Source organism: Mesocricetus auratus, unplaced genomic scaffold (genome assembly GCF_017639785.1).
Source record: "Mesocricetus auratus isolate SY011 unplaced genomic scaffold, BCM_Maur_2.0 Super-Scaffold_15014, whole genome shotgun sequence".
Taxonomy (NCBI): Eukaryota; Metazoa; Chordata; class Mammalia; order Rodentia; family Cricetidae; genus Mesocricetus; species Mesocricetus auratus.
The window spans coordinates 74,832,890-74,850,822 of NW_024429186.1; the positions used below are offsets into that span (position 1 = coordinate 74,832,890).

The 17,933-nt window shown below is 45.9% G+C and overlaps 2 protein-coding genes across 2 annotated transcripts in view; one reads left to right on the plus strand and one right to left on the minus strand.

Moving 5' to 3' along the window:
- Window positions 1-12,593, minus strand: part of Dock4 (dedicator of cytokinesis 4) — a 370,554-nt gene extending 357,961 nt beyond the window's left edge. The window contains 1 exon segment of the mRNA XM_040743206.1: window positions 12,128-12,593. Within this exon segment, the coding sequence (XP_040599140.1) occupies window positions 12,128-12,164 (37 nt within the window). The 5' untranslated portion in view covers window positions 12,165-12,593.
- A 182-nt stretch (window positions 12,594-12,775) lies between these two features.
- Znf277 (zinc finger protein 277) overlaps window positions 12,776-17,933 on the plus strand; it is a 109,922-nt gene continuing 104,764 nt past the window's right edge. Inside the window, exon 1 of the mRNA XM_013117845.3 lies at window positions 12,776-12,920. Coding sequence (XP_012973299.1) covers window positions 12,830-12,920 — 91 coding nt within the window. The 5' untranslated portion in view covers window positions 12,776-12,829. The remainder of the gene's footprint in view (window positions 12,921-17,933) is intronic.

Sequence of the window (17,933 nt, forward strand, 5' to 3'; positions counted from 1 at the left end):
TGGGGCCTGCTGCCCTGAACGGTCAGTCCTCATCTGCTCAAATCATGGTTTGTCCACTCTCGGTACGCTGGGAAAGAGTGACAACCAAGAACCACCCAACACTGAGCTTGGATCTTTCTCCCTCTTCAGCCAAAGAGCCAATTCATGCATCCAATCAACATGCAGTATACATGTCATGGGTTAGCTCTGTGCCCACCCTAAAGGGATCAGAGCCAGACAACAGCCCACCATCTCTAGTCTCAGGGCTCCACTAGACAGTGACAAACATGAACAAGAGGCTGGCAGAAGCAGCTGCAGGACACGGATGTGAGGTACAGGGGGGATGTCAGTACAGGAAATGTCTTCAAGAGACTTCGCAGTTCCATCTGCCAGGTAAAAACTTGGGAGAGAGATGGTTGGCCCAAGCAGAATTCCAGCAAATGCAGAGGTCTTGAGTTCTTGGACGGGGCTGTACCTCTGAGGAGCAGATACTGAGTCCCTGTGAGGGTTAGGGGACAGGAGGAAGAAGTGTTCACAGTGGATAGGACAGGACCAATTTAAAAAGAGCCCCATACATGAAAGACTTTGGAATCTCAATCCTCACCGGGAAGGCAAACACTAAAGCCCCCCCCAAAAAATGATGCACTTCAACATAGCTGCTTTTTAAACAGCTCAGGTGGCTTGTGCTAGACAGATAGAAGTGTGGGAAGGAGACAAATGAGGAGGCTTCAGCAGTAAGTTAGCTAAATGGGTGTCTCTCTAGCATACCAGCTCCTTGGCCACACAGGCCGAGGCTCCTTGGGTGGGCACACAGCAGAGTGAGAAGTCTCAGGTCTGAGGGGAGTGAGGGCTGCCACGGCAGACACACAGGCCTCTGAGCTCAGGGACTCTAAGACTATGAAGTCACATGATCTCGCTTTCCTTCTTCCTCTGCTCTTCACAGTTACCCTGAGTCACCGAAGGCTTGGGCCTTACTCTGGCGTCCATCCCGACCTCTTCAGACACGCTTTGATTTCCTCCAGGCACTAGACAGTTTAGTCCCTGGATCTCACTGTCGCCCGCCTCCAAGGGCTGATCCTGCCAGAGGCCCCTCCAGCAACACCACTGTGCACAGCACGGGATGGCCTAGCCTATCAAAGTCTACAGGAGAGCAAAAGGACAAGCTGGTTTCACACACTGCTGTTACCACGGACAGACGGTAAAGTGAAGCACGTTAGCAACTTCTCTACCACAGTGCACAGAACCCCAAAGCCTTCGGGCTGTGTCTACAGATTCTAGCCTGGGGTCTTGTAGGCAAGAGGGCTCTGATTCACCTGCTTTTCTAAATATAAGCCCTTCCCAGCTGCATCCCCTTGAGCAAACAGCTTGCCGGAGGGCTTGAACGTATCCATGGTGCTAACCAACAGGCCTACCTGCTTTAAACTTTCATCTTAAGTTCGTTGTTTGGTTGTTTGGTTTTTTTTTTTCCCCTCTGTCTGCTCAAACCTACTTTTCTGTAATTTAAACATGTACCAGAGGTTTTATTTGCAGTTCAAAAGTCTCTTGAAGGAGAACCAATACTAAATCCTGTTTTCTTCCTCCACTGGGAGTTAGAAACTCCAAAAAAAAAAAAAAAAAAAAAAGACAAACCATTGTCCAAGCTAGGTCAGGTGACAGGAATGGGGGTAGGAGAGGAAGTCACTCAGGAGGAAGAGGAAAAAGATTTCCAACTATTTAAAGTACAGTTCCACTCAGGTGTTTATACTAGACAATTACAGCAGCTGGTGACTCACGCCTACAGGCGTATTTTCAAAGGAGAACTCCCATTCTCTTGCACAAGTTCAGAGTTCTTCAGGATATGAGACACTCCCTCCACAGGGCAGCTTCCTCAGGAACGGACATGAATAGCATCACCATCCCAAGTCCTGATTCTCATTGTAAAGTTTGAAGGATCGGCCTTAATCTTTATGCTGACTTCTCCGTGTTCCTGCAATGCTGCTACAGTACGTGAATACTGAAATATAAATGCAGGTAATACCCACTTTGAGGAGACGTTGCATAAATTAAACTATCCTAGATCCTTCACTATAGTGCTATACCTCTGAGGATACCCATCAAACAGTCCCTGCTTTATTAACAGTAGGTACATGACATTAATAATATCCCAAGTTTTTCTTTACTGATGTGCCACAAAATTCACCTTCATACTTGTCACTGAGACTAAAACCATACAACCTATAGAAGGTTATATTAATTACACTCAGGAGCACACACTTAAGGATAGCAAAATGGAAAAAAGCAATCCTCCAAATTCTGATCTCTTCATGGTGCTGCATTCTACAGCCAGGTTTTTCCAACACAAGGGGGCACCTCAGATGATGCCCCCGGCCCAAATTCTTGCTGTCTTAATGCCAACCTAGATGGTTAACCCAGTTGTCCCCATTTTTTATTATGTAGCATGGAAAGTGAAACACTTGAAGACCATCTTCTGCTGTGCTTTGAGGGGGACCCAAAGTGATACAACCCAAGACTATCACCAATTCGGCAAAACTGCAAATAAACATAAAGCTAACATCATTCAAGTAATACAAAGGCAGTTATCCGGGGTTGGACATCTCAAGACCCTGACAACAGTAAGTCAGTGCCTGGGGTAGAGTCAGGGGAACAGGGTTTCTGGCCCGGAAAAGGTCTACATGGGGTCCACGGAGGCCAAGAATGTTGCTTCTGCTTTCTTTGTCTCTGTCCCGTGATGCCTAAACTCATCTAATTTTCTGTCTTAGCCTGAGTTGCCAGAACAGAAACGTGCAGGCTTGGTGGCACTCATGCTTCCAGTTCCAGAGGAAGGATGTCATAGGAGAGACCCAGCTAGGCTGGCTGCAGGCGACAGTACTCTTCCTGGCTTGAACAGTGTCACCCGGTGTGCTCCAGTCACTTCTCCAGAGCATGAAGACATCTCGAGAGCTCTCTTGAGTCTCGATCCCCACCCTTAGGACTTCATTTAATCTTGATTACTTCCTTTTTCCAAATACAGCCATGTTGGGAGTTAGGGCTTCAACACTTGAATTGGGAGGGAACACATTGCGGACATAATACTCACGCATAAGCAATCATTCCCTCTAAATTGTAACCTCTCAAAGTTGTTGACTCTACTGAAAGGCTTCTCTTGCATGAATTATCCAAGGCCCACAAGTCTCTCAGGACAGTGACAGAGCAATGCAAAGGGAATGGGGCCACCACCATCAGACTTCTGGGCAAGCACTCCAAGCAGAAAGCAGCATTTTTATCCCAGATGAATTCATTTGAAGCCATTTTTTAAAAAATGGGCTAAGACTTTTTCCTCCCCAAAGTCTTATGTCCCAAGGCCATGTGGAAGCAAAGTTTCGCTGGGAAACGACCGGGCAGTAGCATCCCAAGTATTAACCTGGCACAGCCAGGAAAGCCACTTTCTCACCTCTGATCCTGAAATGAAAACCTATCCATGAAATGGTGCTTCCTTCATTAAAGGGTCTGTATAATTGTTTTTGGATCATAAAAGAAATTCATGTCAATTTTGGAAATTACTTAAAAACTAGGAAGTTCCTTTAAAGCTATGTCATTTGTAGCTGTTGGTTACAATATTAGCTTTCCAATTCTTTTCCTAAGTATTTTCCTCTTTTTAAACTTAAAATAACCTCTATATACTATATATATGACAATACACACACACACACACACACACAATTTCCCTGTTCACTTAAGGACAAAAACCATATATTTAGGGTTCTGAATCACATTCTATACACCACTGATAGAAGTACTAAACATACAATGTTTGTTTGTTTGTTTGTTTTGAGACAGGGTTTCTCTGCGTAACAGCTAAAGCTGTTCTGGAACTCACTCTGTAGACTAGGCTGTCCTTGAACTCACAGAGATCTGCCTGCCTCTGCCTTCTAAGTGCTAGGATTAAAGGCATGCCACTGCTCTAGCAAATGTACAATTTTGTAGAAGTTTCCCCCACATTATTCTTAAGATTTTTCACACAGACCTCTGCAGGAAACTTAGGCAATCTCTTCCGCATCTTGGCAGAACTGTTTTTTCAGGTTTTAAGTTTCTGTATTTCTTCAAGAGCCTGGCTAGTCCCTGAGCCAAGGAGGCTCACAAACCTCTCCACTAATTCTGGCTGTCTGAGAAAGATGAAGAACAGACACCTCCTCCCCAGGTGCAGGATACTGTTCTGTCCAGGCTATTTTTAGTTGCCTGCCCATGCATGCATGCCCATGTTCCCAAACCTGTCTGCTTTCTGTTGCCAATGACAGGCAAGATTCTTTCATTTGAAAGAAATAAAGACAAGGAACCAAATCACTATTTCTCTGCCAGGTTTCTGGTAGATATTTTTAGGTCAATGTCCAGTTGATGATCACATAAGGATGAACAGTAAACTACTTGGTCTACAAAAATGTTTCACAACTTTGGGGGATGAGATTGTCAACTGCACAGGGTAAGTGTTAAAATTTCATAGGCTGAAGGGTTCTTCCAACCACCACCCCTGCTTGTTTTTCTCTTTGCATATTCACAGGAGACTGGAATGCTCGAAAGGAACAAACACACATGCATAGGAGTCCTCACAAGCTCTGTGTAAATGTCATGCTCTCCTCTCTCCCTCACCAGCTGAGAAAGAAAGCCTCGTTTTAATTCACTCCTTTGTGTGGTGTACCTGTTTCAGATTTTAGTGGCTTTCCCCCCTTCAAGCTTAAGGATGCAAACGTGACCACTAGGTAATGTAGCCCGAGTCTTAAACCTCTTCACACTCGCTAACTAAGGGCAGTGCTAGAAATAAGGGCAGGCACGGTGCCGTCTACTTCAGGTGTTTGTTCAAAGGCTGGCTGATGTGCCCAGCTCCAATGCAAAGATCCCACCTCTGAGTCATCATGTAGGGTACCACTGCTTAGGAGCCGTTCATCATCTACTCTCCCACTCTTCTCCCCATCACCCACAGATACCAGAAGAGGACAGTCACTTTTCAAAGACAAGTAGCAGACTGCTTTCTCCTACCCCTCCCCACCAGCCTTCCTATCCCAATCCCTCTGCAGACCTTTCATCTAACACCCCAAACCCCACCCCATGCACCTTCTTATCCCAGCTCTTTCTGGACTTAGCTAGCATCTTGTTTGTGGACTTCCACTCTCCAGCAAAGTGGGAATTAACTTTCTGTTGTTGACTACCTGCCTTTGGTATTTTTACCCCCAGCTCACTAGGACAATATCCTAAGCTTTTTCTCCAACTCCTCGTGTTCAGTTATGAAGCCCTATTGCGTTTATTTCCTAACTAGCTCTCAGATTCCATCCACATTTTGTTGGTTGGCTGGTTAATTGGTTTCTTGATCTAATTGGTTTTTGTTTTTTGTTTTTTTTTTAAGACAAAGTCTCCCTATGAGTCCCTGGCCTCAAAGTTTTGATCTCTGTCCCTCAACCTTCTGAATGCCCTTCCTGGGCTCAAAGAGTTGTTCCACGGCACTGCTCCATCCACACCTGGCCACGCTGAAAATTGCTAACCCGTCCAGGTACTTACGACTCACCAGTTATGGTAGCAGCTCTTTACTAACTTTTGTACCATTCTTCCTTAGATAGAGAGACAGAGAGATAGAGAGATAGAGAGGTAGAGATAGATGAGATAGAGAGATAGAGAGAGATATAGATAGATAGAGAGATAGAGATAGAGCTAGAGAGATAGAGAGATAGATAGAGAGATAAATGCTCTTATAGAAGCTCATAGGTCAATCGAATAGAGGCATTTTCTCAGTTGAGGTTCCCTATTCCCAGATGACTGTAGTTTGTGACAACTTAATGAACTAGCCAGCACACCTGCCATTAGCAGTATGCCTCAGGAGAGGTGTTATAAGTATCTTCTATGTAGGGAGAAGACAGCTTTGCCAAAAGAATAACGTGAAGAGTCCCCCCACTTTGAGATCAAGTGCACTAAGAAGGACCCTGGCAGAAAGGCACACAAAGGAAACTCAAAATCATATAGGCCCAGCCGCCTGCCTAAGCATGAAAACGACAGTCCATTGCTAAAGACACCACATACTTTAGTCACAGAACTTGGGGAAAAAATCAAGGCAGCCCTGACCTGGAAGCCTCCTCCCTGCGAGCTAGTTCTCCTGGTGCTGGAAGGTGCTATGCAAGCTGCAAAGAGAACTAACTGCGAAGCCTGAGAACCACGAGGACAGTGCTGGGAGGGCATCCTCAGGGTGACGGTGGCATCTGCGTTTCTGGGGCAACCAGGGTTATCCAGTTGGACCTAATGCCTGTTTAGTGGAGGGAACTCAGGCCTGACACTGCAAACCTAGTCAAGAACCTGTGGCTAGAGAGATCACAAGCCCTATGGGAGAACCTGTTACTACCACATTACAGTTCCCAACTGCATTCAAACTATGCATCCCTACCTCCATTGATAAGTACGGCTCTCACATCTCGCCTAAGAAACGTCTTTTCCAAGTGGAGGGAGACTGCTGAGGAGACTCACAGCAGGTCAGAATGGAGTGTAAGTGACTGTGGGGTCTTCAGTCTACAACACAGCCCCTATATATACCTATTGCTTAAAGGATATGGAGGAAGAGGGCTCAAAAGGCTTGTAAGAGCCAGAGGTCTGGGACAACTGTAATGTGATAATGTCTTCTAGACTATGGTGGGATACTGCTTCTATGAACTCTTAGCAATAGGTTACCTACAAAAAGCCTGCAAAGACCATACCAGTCCACACGTCAGTGTATGGGAGAAATTTCACAAGTCCACAATCCTAAATGAAGACCTGAAGTCAGTGGCTGCTGACAGAGTACGAACCAGCTGCTGGAAGGTTGGTTGTTTGTAGGGATGAGACTCCAATCGTAAGGGTCAATCCTAAACATGTATCAAGTAAAGGCAACATTAACTGGGCTCAGACACAGATACACACACACACACACACACACACACGTCATTAATTCAAGAGGAGTTTGTTAGGAGGATTCGGGAGGAGTTGGAGGTGAAAAGAGGGCAATAGTCTTGACATCAGTCTTGGGCTTCCAGTTGAGCATGCTAAGTGTGCCCACACAGACAGAAAACATGCAAATACATACATGCTAAGTGTGCCACACAGACAGAAAACATGCAAATACATACATGCGTGCACATACACGAAAATAGAAAAAGAAAAAATATATAAAAACTCCATGCTAACACCATGTAAAAAACTTGACAGAAACCTAACAAGGACTTGCTTCTAATACAACCAGTCTCATACATGTGGCATCACAGTTAGTATTTTCCAAGCTATGGGTCAGGAGCCATTAATAAGTCATTGAATCAATTTAATGACCGGCTTTAATGAAAAAGACTAGCTAATGTGGAATGTGGTTTCCCTTGTGTGTGTGAAGTGATTCTAGAAGGCTCTTAGTATACAGCAGGGCAGGAAATTCATTATTTCTATTAGGATGATAGTGCAAGATTTAAAGCTTTTCAGACAAAATAAATGATATTGTTTCCTCATCTCTGAAGGGCAAATTATTGCTCTGCTTCAAAGGACAGGCTCACATAAAACTTTTTCACATTTTTCAAAAATGAAATGTTGTATTGGTAGGCTATCCTACAGTATTTTTTATTGCTTTAGCTAAGTATTTTTCTGATATATGAGCTCATAACATGAAGTCAGCATGGGGAAAACTTGGACATACATTATGAAAGACAATTCTGAAAGTGTTATGGTAATGAATACAGCTCCAAACAGGAAACGTCTGTTTCTCGAAGTTTTGTAATCTTTATGGTACTACTATAACAGCTTCTAAAGAGAATCAAGACTGGAAGGGAAGGACAGCATCTCTGTTACCATGGGGACCTCATGAAAGAATCATCACATAGGACAGTGACCAAAGGAAGGAAACCATTTTTTCCCTTGGTTGTTGCCGCAGGAGGCTAGATCAGGAACACCGGTTAAGCCCTTCTAACTCCTCTTCTGGCTTGCAGTACAGAGCCTGCACCAGGCTCAAAGTGCCCAACAGTCTCAAACTACTTAGCTCTATATTATCTGTCTACAATACAGTAGCACCAATAGGAATCGTTTCAAGAAGCAGCAAGAAAATTGACAAAAGCCAAGAGGAAAGGTACACATCCTCCTAACTCCCACACAAGCGACCATCAAAGAGCCCTTCCGAAGGGAAGTAGGCTAAAGATCCTAAACACCAGAGAGAGAGAGAGAGAGAGAGAGAGAGAGAGAGAGAGAGAGAGAGAGAGAGAGAGAGAGAGAGAGGGTGCGCCTCTTCCTCTGAATTTGAAGACACTTTACCAAGGAACATGATTCAGAGAAAGACGGAAGACAAGACGATTATCCGTGAAGGTCAGTGAAGTCAGGACTGTAATGCTTCATTTTTAAAATGGCATTCAGGACCTTCTGAGCAGCTAGCTTGGGATTTTGGGTTCTGTAAGGATCACTGGGGCTCTTGTTGTTGTTGTTTGGTGTGTTAGCCCCTATTCTCCGGCTAACTTAAGCAGGCTCACAAAGACATCTACCTAGGTTGAGAGGGAGGAGCCTGAGGCTCACAGGCTACACTGGCTCTCAGCAGACTGGTGTGCCCCAGTGGTGAGCAGATGAGCACAAGCCGTGCCTTTGACTTCCATCTAACCAGTGCCCACCACCATATGCAGCCCAAGAGCAGAGGACATGCAGACACACACAGAGGCTTGCAGGGCATGGAGGAGGCGGTGATCAAGAGTACTGGAGTCATTGCCCGTGGAGCCCGTCCCAGAGAAACAGAATCAAGCAGATTGAGAAAGACAGCAGCAATCATCTGGATGCTGGCAGCTTTCCACCAGGCATTTGCCGACTCCTGATTTTAGTTTGAAACCATGTGGGACGCATCACAACAAAAAGCATCTCTAGTTAGCACTTGCTGCCCCTTGGTGATGTTTTGTAACGAAGGACATATTTTGGTGGAAGAACTCTGCAGAAGTGGTCCTGGTAAAAGACCTTGGGTAGCACTCACTCCAGAGACGGGTTAGACTAAGTGCCTCCAGAAACACAGGGGACATGAGTGTGTAGGTGAGAACAGGGGCTGATGGTTCTACCTGTCATTACACCCTTGCTCTTACACTGGACTAATGAGCCGCCTCCTCTGCCTTTTTCTCTTGGCAATATTGGGGATTGCATCTAGGACCGCGTCTATGGGAAGTTCTTCCACTCAGCTTATTTTCAGCCATTTATGCATGTGCGTGCGTGCGTGCGTGCGTGCGTACGTGCCTACGTGTGCGTGTGTGTGTTTGTACTAGGTCTTGCTAACTTGATCATGCTAGCCTGTAGTCTGCCTTTGAGTATCTGCTTCCTGAGCCTTCAAGTAGCTAAGGTTACAAGCAGGACAATACCAACCACCAAGCTCAGCTACTAACCAATTTTTATTTATTTATTTGTTTGTTTGTTTATTTTATGTATTTATTTTTTGTTTTTCAAGACAGGGTTTCTCTGTGTAGCTTTGGAGCCTGTGGACCAGGCTGGCCTGGAACTCACCGAAATCCTCCTGTCTCTGTCTCCCAAGTGCTGGAACTAAAGGCAAGTGCCACCACTGCCCAGCCTAATCAGGTTCTTTATCTCTAAGGACTAACATCTCACTGGTATACTTTCAGAGAGTTAGTGTTAATTTTATTAAGCTCACTCATCAATTCAACACTAAAGATAACTTCTATGTCCCAGACTTGAATGTCTACACTGATACATCTTACTAGTACAGAATGTAAGTATTTTATTCATTATATTACTTTATATATAGTCATAAGTCATATAGACATTTGTATAAAAGACCATACTTAAGAGGCATCATTGCAAGAATACATACTATACACTGAAACTGTAGGTATAGGAATAAGGAAATTGAGTTACTTCTGTACCTTCTGTGAGCCAAAGACAATATATATTCTCTGTAATAACCATACCTCAGATTTAAAAAATGTTCAAAGACTTTGCAACCTAAGCAGCTCCCAATACTGCTCACCATGGTGAGAAATAGAAGTCCCCACGTAAGTATCCTAGCAAAATTTCCAACACACACCCGCCTAACAGATGGGTTCTCAAAAACAACTAAGCTTTCCACAAGCCAAATGCTCAAAACTTAATAATAAAAGATGATTAACAGTCTTGAGTATTCGACATTGCATAAATGAGAACCTCAGCAATAATTTGGGGTAGAATCCCTCTTCGTACTGTCACGGCTCATCTCACCCCCTCATCTCACCCCCTCGCTTTCCCAAACAAGCACACCCCCTCACCTCCTTCCCCTTACTCTGCTTCCCAAGTCTACGTGTCTGCAGAAAGCCCCAAACACTTGACTGATCATATCCGGTTGCCATTCCAGGAAATCCCAGAGTGGTTTTTAAGCCTCTGCCCACAGCTTGTAAAGAAAGGCGAGAGAAAAACTAATCGATACGAGCACCCCAGCTGTGACCCGGCACATAAGGAAATCGAGAAAAATAAATGTCATCCATAATCTGTATAACTTAACACTTGCAAGAAAACCATGTCTGGGATGGACTCCAAGCGGGACAGTGTTGCCGGGATGGGGCTGAGATCCCTACACCAGGTGTCAAGATCGGTTAGGAGGCAATGCCCTCTGGTTCCCCGCCTACAGGCAAATGCCTTCTCCCTTGCTGGGGTTATCTGATTCCCCTAAAGGAGGAGGGAAAGAAGAGAAAACAACCACTCTCTACACCTCTCTGAGAGAGCCCTCTGGCAAGGGCTCACCTTATAGCTGGAAACCCTTCTCAAAGGTGGGTACGCGACCAACTATTGTCTTGATAACCAGTCACAGCCCAGAACTGAAGCTCACGTAAAGAATATGATTTTCTTTAATCATAGAGTCCTTTCGGTAGATGAGTTCCATTCCCAGGCGAAGTGGGGAGGGGGCGGGAGGGGGGGCGGAAATCTCCTGTGATTAGGACTGTCCTGAAAGGTTTTCCATTTTTTTTTAATGACAGGAGAATGAATTCAGAACATAAACACATCTCTGTACCATATAAATCACTAGGTCCGTCCACAATAAAAACAAGAACGCCAATCGGCAGGACAGGGCATTAAGGAAATGAAGATTGTCAGTAAAATCCATAATGCTTTCTTTCTGTTAGAGCTTCTGGGAGGTTATAATTGCATTTGGCCTCTTCAGGCTTGTCAGTGAGCCTTGCTTCTTAATAGTCTCAACCCTAAGAGGAGTGACTGTCAAGGGGGGACCCAGCTGAGATCCAACAACAACAACAAAAAAAATGGGAACTGAAATCCTCCCGAAAAGGGAGGGAGGGAGGGGAGCCTCCTGTATTCATCAGTCAACATTAATGTCCTTTGTTCACCTTAGCACACAACAGTGAACGCTATCCGGTTCCCTTTTCTCCCAAATCAGTGCCAGGGTAGCCCCTCCTAAAAGCTGCCTCCCAGCATCCAAGAGCCGGGCTTTCTGACCCTCCTCTCCCTCATCACTTTCCGGCCGGCCTCCACGACCCCCCACTGCGCTCATCCCCTGGTGGAGAAGGTGTCCAGAAGTAAAAAACGCTGTCAAAAAATAATAATAATAATAATAAAAATCTCGGTTTCCCTCCAAGGACCAAAGAGCGCAGCAGCACAGATTTGAAATTTACCAACCCCCGCCCGCACCACACACCCCCAGACACCAAGGGAGGCAAGGCAGGAAGGAGGCTGCGTCCCGGAGCTCCGTCTGTCACCGGGGCTGCCGGTGCCACCTTCCACACTCCGGGAATGCCGACCCCGGGCGGGCGCGGGCACTTCGCGCCTCCCTACTGTTTGGGAGTGTTCTCGCTGCGGGATCGCGGTCCCCCTCAGCACCCCCAAGAGATCCTTGCAGCCGTGGGCCAGCGTGGGTCGGACCGAGAGAAACCCTGTCGTTGGCCTCCCGGTCCAACTTGACACGCAACACGCCCCGCCGCTGCTCCAAACTCCGCCAGCGGAGCCCCGGGAGGCTGCGGTCCCGACGTTCCGGGGAGCGGGATCGGGGTGCTGCGCTCAGTGCGCAGCGGGGGAGCCAGAGCCCGGCGCGCGCCCCTCGGCCGGAGGCCAGGGACCCGCTGCGCTGTGCCAAGACCCCGGCTTTGACAGCCTGGCGCCGGAGCGAGCTGCGTGGGGGACAAGGACACAGGAGCGTGGTAAAAGTTCGCCCGCGGACACTCACCCACGCCGTATTTCTCGTGCTCCGTGGGTATCCACATGGCTAGGAAGGGCGCCCGCCGAGGGGGCTCCGGGCTGTGCGGTCCCCCGCCCGCGCCCCACCGGCGGCCGGCTCGCTCACAACAATGCGCGGCGGCTCCCGAAAGAGCGAGCAGCTGCGGCTCCCGGAGCGCGGAGGATCGCGCGGGCTGCGGGCTCAGGGCAGGAGCTGCCGCGCCCGGGGGCTTCCGAGCCGGCACTGACACCGCACGGCCGAGGCTGCGCCCGCCCGCCCGCCCGCCGCTTTGCCGGCCGCGGCTGCTCACAGCCCTGCGACGCGCTCCCGGGGACCCGGCGGCGCAGTCATTGTTCTGATTCACTGAACTAAGCGAACACGCCGGGGCACTCGCGGGCGCACCCCCGCCCGTCAGCGGCTCCTCCAGCGCTGCCTCCCGACCGCCGCCGCCGCCGGCGGCGCGGCATGCCGGGAGTTGTAGTTCTTGGTCTTCTCCCGGGCGCCGGCAAGGGGGCGGGGCTTCAGCGGCTAGGGGCGGGGCAGCTAGGTTAGGCTCGCCGCATCTTATTGGTCCAGATTGTGACAGCCCCGGCATAGCCCCGGCGTGTAGCAAATCTCCCATTGGGTCGACCGGACACCCAAGGCGCGTTCCTATTGGTGCACCCTCGCTCCGCCCCGCCCACGGCTCGCCCCTTTGTGCTGGGCCAGGTCATGGCTGCTGCGGAGGCCCGGGGGCTCTGTGCGGGCCAGCAGGAGGACGCTGCAGGGGTCCGCGGTGGAGTCGGGGACGTGGATCGTGAAGGTGAGTGCGCCGTCCCTTGGGTGCGGGCGATTTGTCTTCACTTTTCCCTGCCCGGGGTGCATCTGCCCACCCCCCCGCTCAGACCTGAAGAGCCGGTCAGCTCTGAGACCACCTTGGTGCCAGGTTGAGAGCCACGGCAGGTACCCAAAGAGATTTGAGGCGGGGCGGACGGCAATGGCCTGGCTGAGGCTGTCATGGGTGGGAAGAGAAAATGGGAAAAGCTGCCTTCCCGGCTGCTGGGAAAGCTCCTTTTTGCTATCTTCCGGGTTGGGATTCCGAGCCGCCTAGTGGGTTTGGGTCAGGTCTGGGTCGCACGTGTGATTGTAATGCTGGGATTAGCAGCTATTTCCGTGCCAGTGCCATTCGCCCTGCTCAGTTTCCTGAGTTTGGCTTTGGAAAGGTGTTTTCTTTAATTTGGGACGGGTCTCCAAGTTGGAGACTGGGCACCGCTCTCCAAAACTTACTTGCCGCTTGCTCTTTGGGGTTCTCTCCAATAGGAAAGGGTGTGTGCATCTCAGGTATCCTTTGGCCCTTGGGCTCCCCAGAATTGAATGTGGAGCTTGGGAGATCTTAAGCCCTGAGTTCTCCGTGAAAGAGAAAAGAGAATTAAATGTACACTAGCCTTCACTGAATATTTTAAAGGGGGTGTTGAAAGTCGTCACAGTTACTTTGTATCTACATGACTTTGATGTTATCTTCAGTTCCACTGTAGGGGTCAGAAATCAAACTTTGAAAACCACTCATAGAGTACCTATTTCTTTTGGTCTTGCACCACTATCCACCAAACCCCCTTTTGCTTAAGTGTATAATTTAGCACGCCAAGTTCTCTTTCTTTAGTGGATGTGAGTTGGGGTTTGGTTTTGGTTCTTGGTCCTTGTTAATGCTTTTTTTTTTCTTTCTTTTACCTTCACAACTAAATTGAGATTTGACTACGAAGTTTAGGTTGTTTTTTTTTTTTAATCTCAGTAGCAGAGAAATGAAGTGCAGTTTCTTCCCAACTTCCATGAGTGAAATTCTCATCTTAGAAGCAACCTATCAACCTATCATTGGGTTATCCCTATACCCCATTCTTACATAACAGACTGCTGTGTTGTCTCAGGTTACCAAAGTTCCAGAGGGATACCATTTTAAGATATAAAGGTGGAAACTTTAATAACTTTTTTCAAGGGTTAATTCATTTGAAAATTTGCCAAAACCTACAAAGCATCAAACACTTATTAGTTACCTTACAATTCACTAAAAATACTTCAAACAGTTCATTCAGAGGCATTTAGAATTTAAAAAGTATAGTAAAGCCCCTCCACCACACAGATGCACTTATAAATGTTGGTGCATATTTTTTCTGACATATTTATAATATACATAGTGTAGTTCATTTTTTAATTTAAAAAGGCTAGTTCTAGTAAACTCAAAAGATCTACAACTTTCTTCTTGTTTATCAAAGATACTTTCATACCAGTACATGTGTTGTTTTATGTTTTAGTGACTACACACATATTCCATAGAACAGACATTACATACTTCAGCCAGCCCCCTGTTAACCAATGTATAAAGTGGCTTTGCTTTTCGATAGTGTTACAGAGAGTGGACTTATTTGTATACATATATCCTTGCCCAATGGAATTGGTGTGTCCAAGGTTATTAAGCTTCTGTAAGTTTTACATAGCTACTAATTTTCTCTCTTAAAAAATATCCATCATGCATATTCCCAGTAATATCCAAATGTCCTTTACCCAATACGTCACCAACTATGAGGAAATTACTAATCCAGGACCAGTGTTAGGACTGAATCAGGTGACTAATGGAAGCTTAATTTTAGGCTCCAACTTATTTTCAACAAAAGTATTGAGCAGCAGTAAATTTGCAGTGGTTGTGAACAAAAGTGTCCTTTTCTCTGCTTCAGAACAGCCCAATATTATCCTTGATATGCAGCAGTGACTGGGAAAGCTTAATGATTGGTTTTTGTGTCATTTTTAGCAAGTAAATTTGTCATTTAAATTTTCCCTTTAATAATTTATCATTCCATGCTTTTAATCAGAATTCTTTTTAAACCCTGCAAAATGGGACACAAATTTTAGGTGGGAATAATTGCATTTGGAGTCTGTTTCTTAGGCAGGCACTTAAGTTATCAAGCATGTCTTTCCCTGTAAAATTGCCCACCTTTTAATTTCTGCAAAAGTACCTCTTTTCAGAGGTTTCCCTCTAGTTCTAATTAAAATGTCAATCTGTGTGTTTAACATCCCTAGACAGAAGGGCCTGAGGAGTCATTTAATAGAAATCTTTGCCGCTCTGTAAATCTCCACGGGAAGGAGTCATTAGGTGGAGTGCAGGCATCCACAGCTCCCTTGCTGAATGGCACCAAGTGTGCAACTACCCTCCTTGCCAGTTCTCCAGTGTACAAGTTACCCCTTGGGTGTTAGGACAAACTCTGGATGCTGTGCTGAGAGCTATGGATGTCTGCTGAGATTCACATGAAGACAAAATTAAATGACAGGATCAGGCCAAGACTTGAACATCCCTGTTTGCCATTCATTTGAACAGAAACTAGTATGTCATATTGTTTCCTAAAATTAAAAAAAAAAAATAGGGTTTGGGTAGATGTCTTTGTGATTAAGAGCACTTGCCAGGCAAGCATAAGAGCCTGATTCACATCCTTACTACCCACGTTATAGCCAAATGTGACCTCTTGTGCCGTAACCCTAGCGTTGTGGGGTGGAGCAGGTGAGTCTCAGCCTATGGAGCAAAAACTCTGAACTTCAGGTTCAACGAGAGTCTGAGGCGAATAAGGTAGAATATGAAAATGTTTACCTGTACTGTAAGGTTCTGGCAGTCACCTTGGTCGTTTTCTCCAAATGAATACACAATAGATGATGGTGGTGATCGGAGTCATGACACCTGTCCTGCTGAGACCTTATTCATCTCACTATGCTGTGGAAAAAGTGCTTGAGAGTAGCAAGTGAACTTGATCTTGTATTTCATAATCTGATAAACAGCAAGTCAAAGCTAGAAACCTAGGCAGTCTCCTCGATCTCTGTCATGCCCACAGGTCCTGAATTTGATCAGTTACCAAGTCCCACTTCGCTATTCCTGAAGTATGAATGGAATCTGCCCTTCTGTTCATCTCCATATCATTATTCTGATTTCATTTCTAACCCTCACCATCACTACTGACTACTTGTTTGCATCTTGTATCTCCTAGTCTGAGCTCCAGAAGGAAAACCAAGACCTTGTTAGACTTGCTTTTGTCTGTCTGATCTGGCACTGTGTTAATATTTAATAAATGTTTGACCTGAACAGTATTCCAGCATCCCCAACTGGAAACTCTTCGTCTCGACCTCTCTAACTTAGTTATAGCCCTTTTAATCTGCATTTGAAACCATCTATTTTAGGAGTCTCCACTGGAAATCACTGTAACTCTGCAGCACGCCTAAGTAGTCCAGCTCTCTAGGCAATATTTATTCAGCCTTCATCTTTGCCGTGTCCGTATCTTCATTATCTACTTCTCTTAGCAGACTACAGTTACTTGTTGGCATCTTCACTTACTGACGCCAAGCCTCATTTACTTTATATCCATTGACTGTCAGAGCTCCATGCAATAAGGGGTAACAGTTTAAATGCTTAGAATATTCTTGAAACTTACTCAAAGTGTTTAATATTGCTGCCACTGTAAGTAGAAGAATTGAAAATGGATTTACAAAAGAACAAGGAAATGATTTATGTTTATGAAAGGTATGCATATCAACTAGAAACACAAAGTATTATCAGAATGTATTTTGTCAGAACCAATCTTGGTTTGCATTGTATGTTGTTTTTTCTGCCCTTTTAAAAAATGATTTCCAATATTGTTTAGCTAATGATTAATTTTCTGGGAATACTTTAGGTCTGACCTTTAAATCTGGATTCTGTGAATGAATGGCCTGCCACATGAACCTTGAACTCTGCCTTCCACCGTCTGTATGGCTGGTGGCCAGTTTCCTACAGGCTGCCCTCTAATTTTCTAGCATTCCCTCTAGTCTCTCATATGACTGTGGAGAGAGGATTTGACTCTATTTGAGAAAAGCTCTATTTCAGTTTTAATTCTGGCATTGAATAGCTATTTAACATAGAGGTTTGTTGTATGCTCCACATTAGTGAAAACATACACAAATACCAGCCTTGCAAAATTCCTTTGCGTTACATATTTATGGAAGCCATGTATATATTCATGCTATCAAGTCAGACCCTGGTAAATATCAGTTGCTCTTGTTATGGAGCTATAGCTAACTGCACAGTGAACCTGCCTGGCCTCTGATACTGGATCCAGGTACAAGGCTATCTAAGCTGTGGTGTAGCCCTGGGGAAGCCTGGGAATGCTCCGGTGGTAACTGCTGATCCTGTGGTACCCCACTGGAATGTGGGAGCTGTCACAGTATCTGTCAGAGCTATGCACTCACATTGCAACTATGTGTTCTGAAAGCCCTTTACATAACCATCTATCTGTACTGTCACCCTACACAGCGCACCCCTTCTCATCCAGCTTCCTGTGCTCACATCCTCCAGGACTGCCCTGTCAGCTGGGGTGGCTTTACAAGGTGTAGGCCTCAGGGCGCCAATGGGGGAAAAAGAATCATAGTAATACTGTCTTTGTGTGTCTTGTTTGGTACAAGGACTTTCTCTGAGTATCTTTTTTATTTTCCTGTAATAGAGGAAACCCAACTTCTGGCTTCAGAGAGGAACCGCTATAGAAGGGGCTGTTACAGTAATGGTGGTGGTGATGAGGCTAGCATTTGAGAGGTGCTGTGTTGTGTACTTACTGTTTCAAACCACTTACGGTACTTATCTCATTTCATTCCTTTTATTTATAAATGAGAAAAATGGTTTTGAAAAGTGCTGTGTGCAAGGTCACACGGCACCTGAGAGAGGGCTTTTATCCAATACACAAGTATAACAGTTTGACATGGTAGCTAAATTCTATTAGATGAAGCCTGAAGCTGACACTGTAAAACACAGGTATGTTCTAAGTGAGTGTCTCAA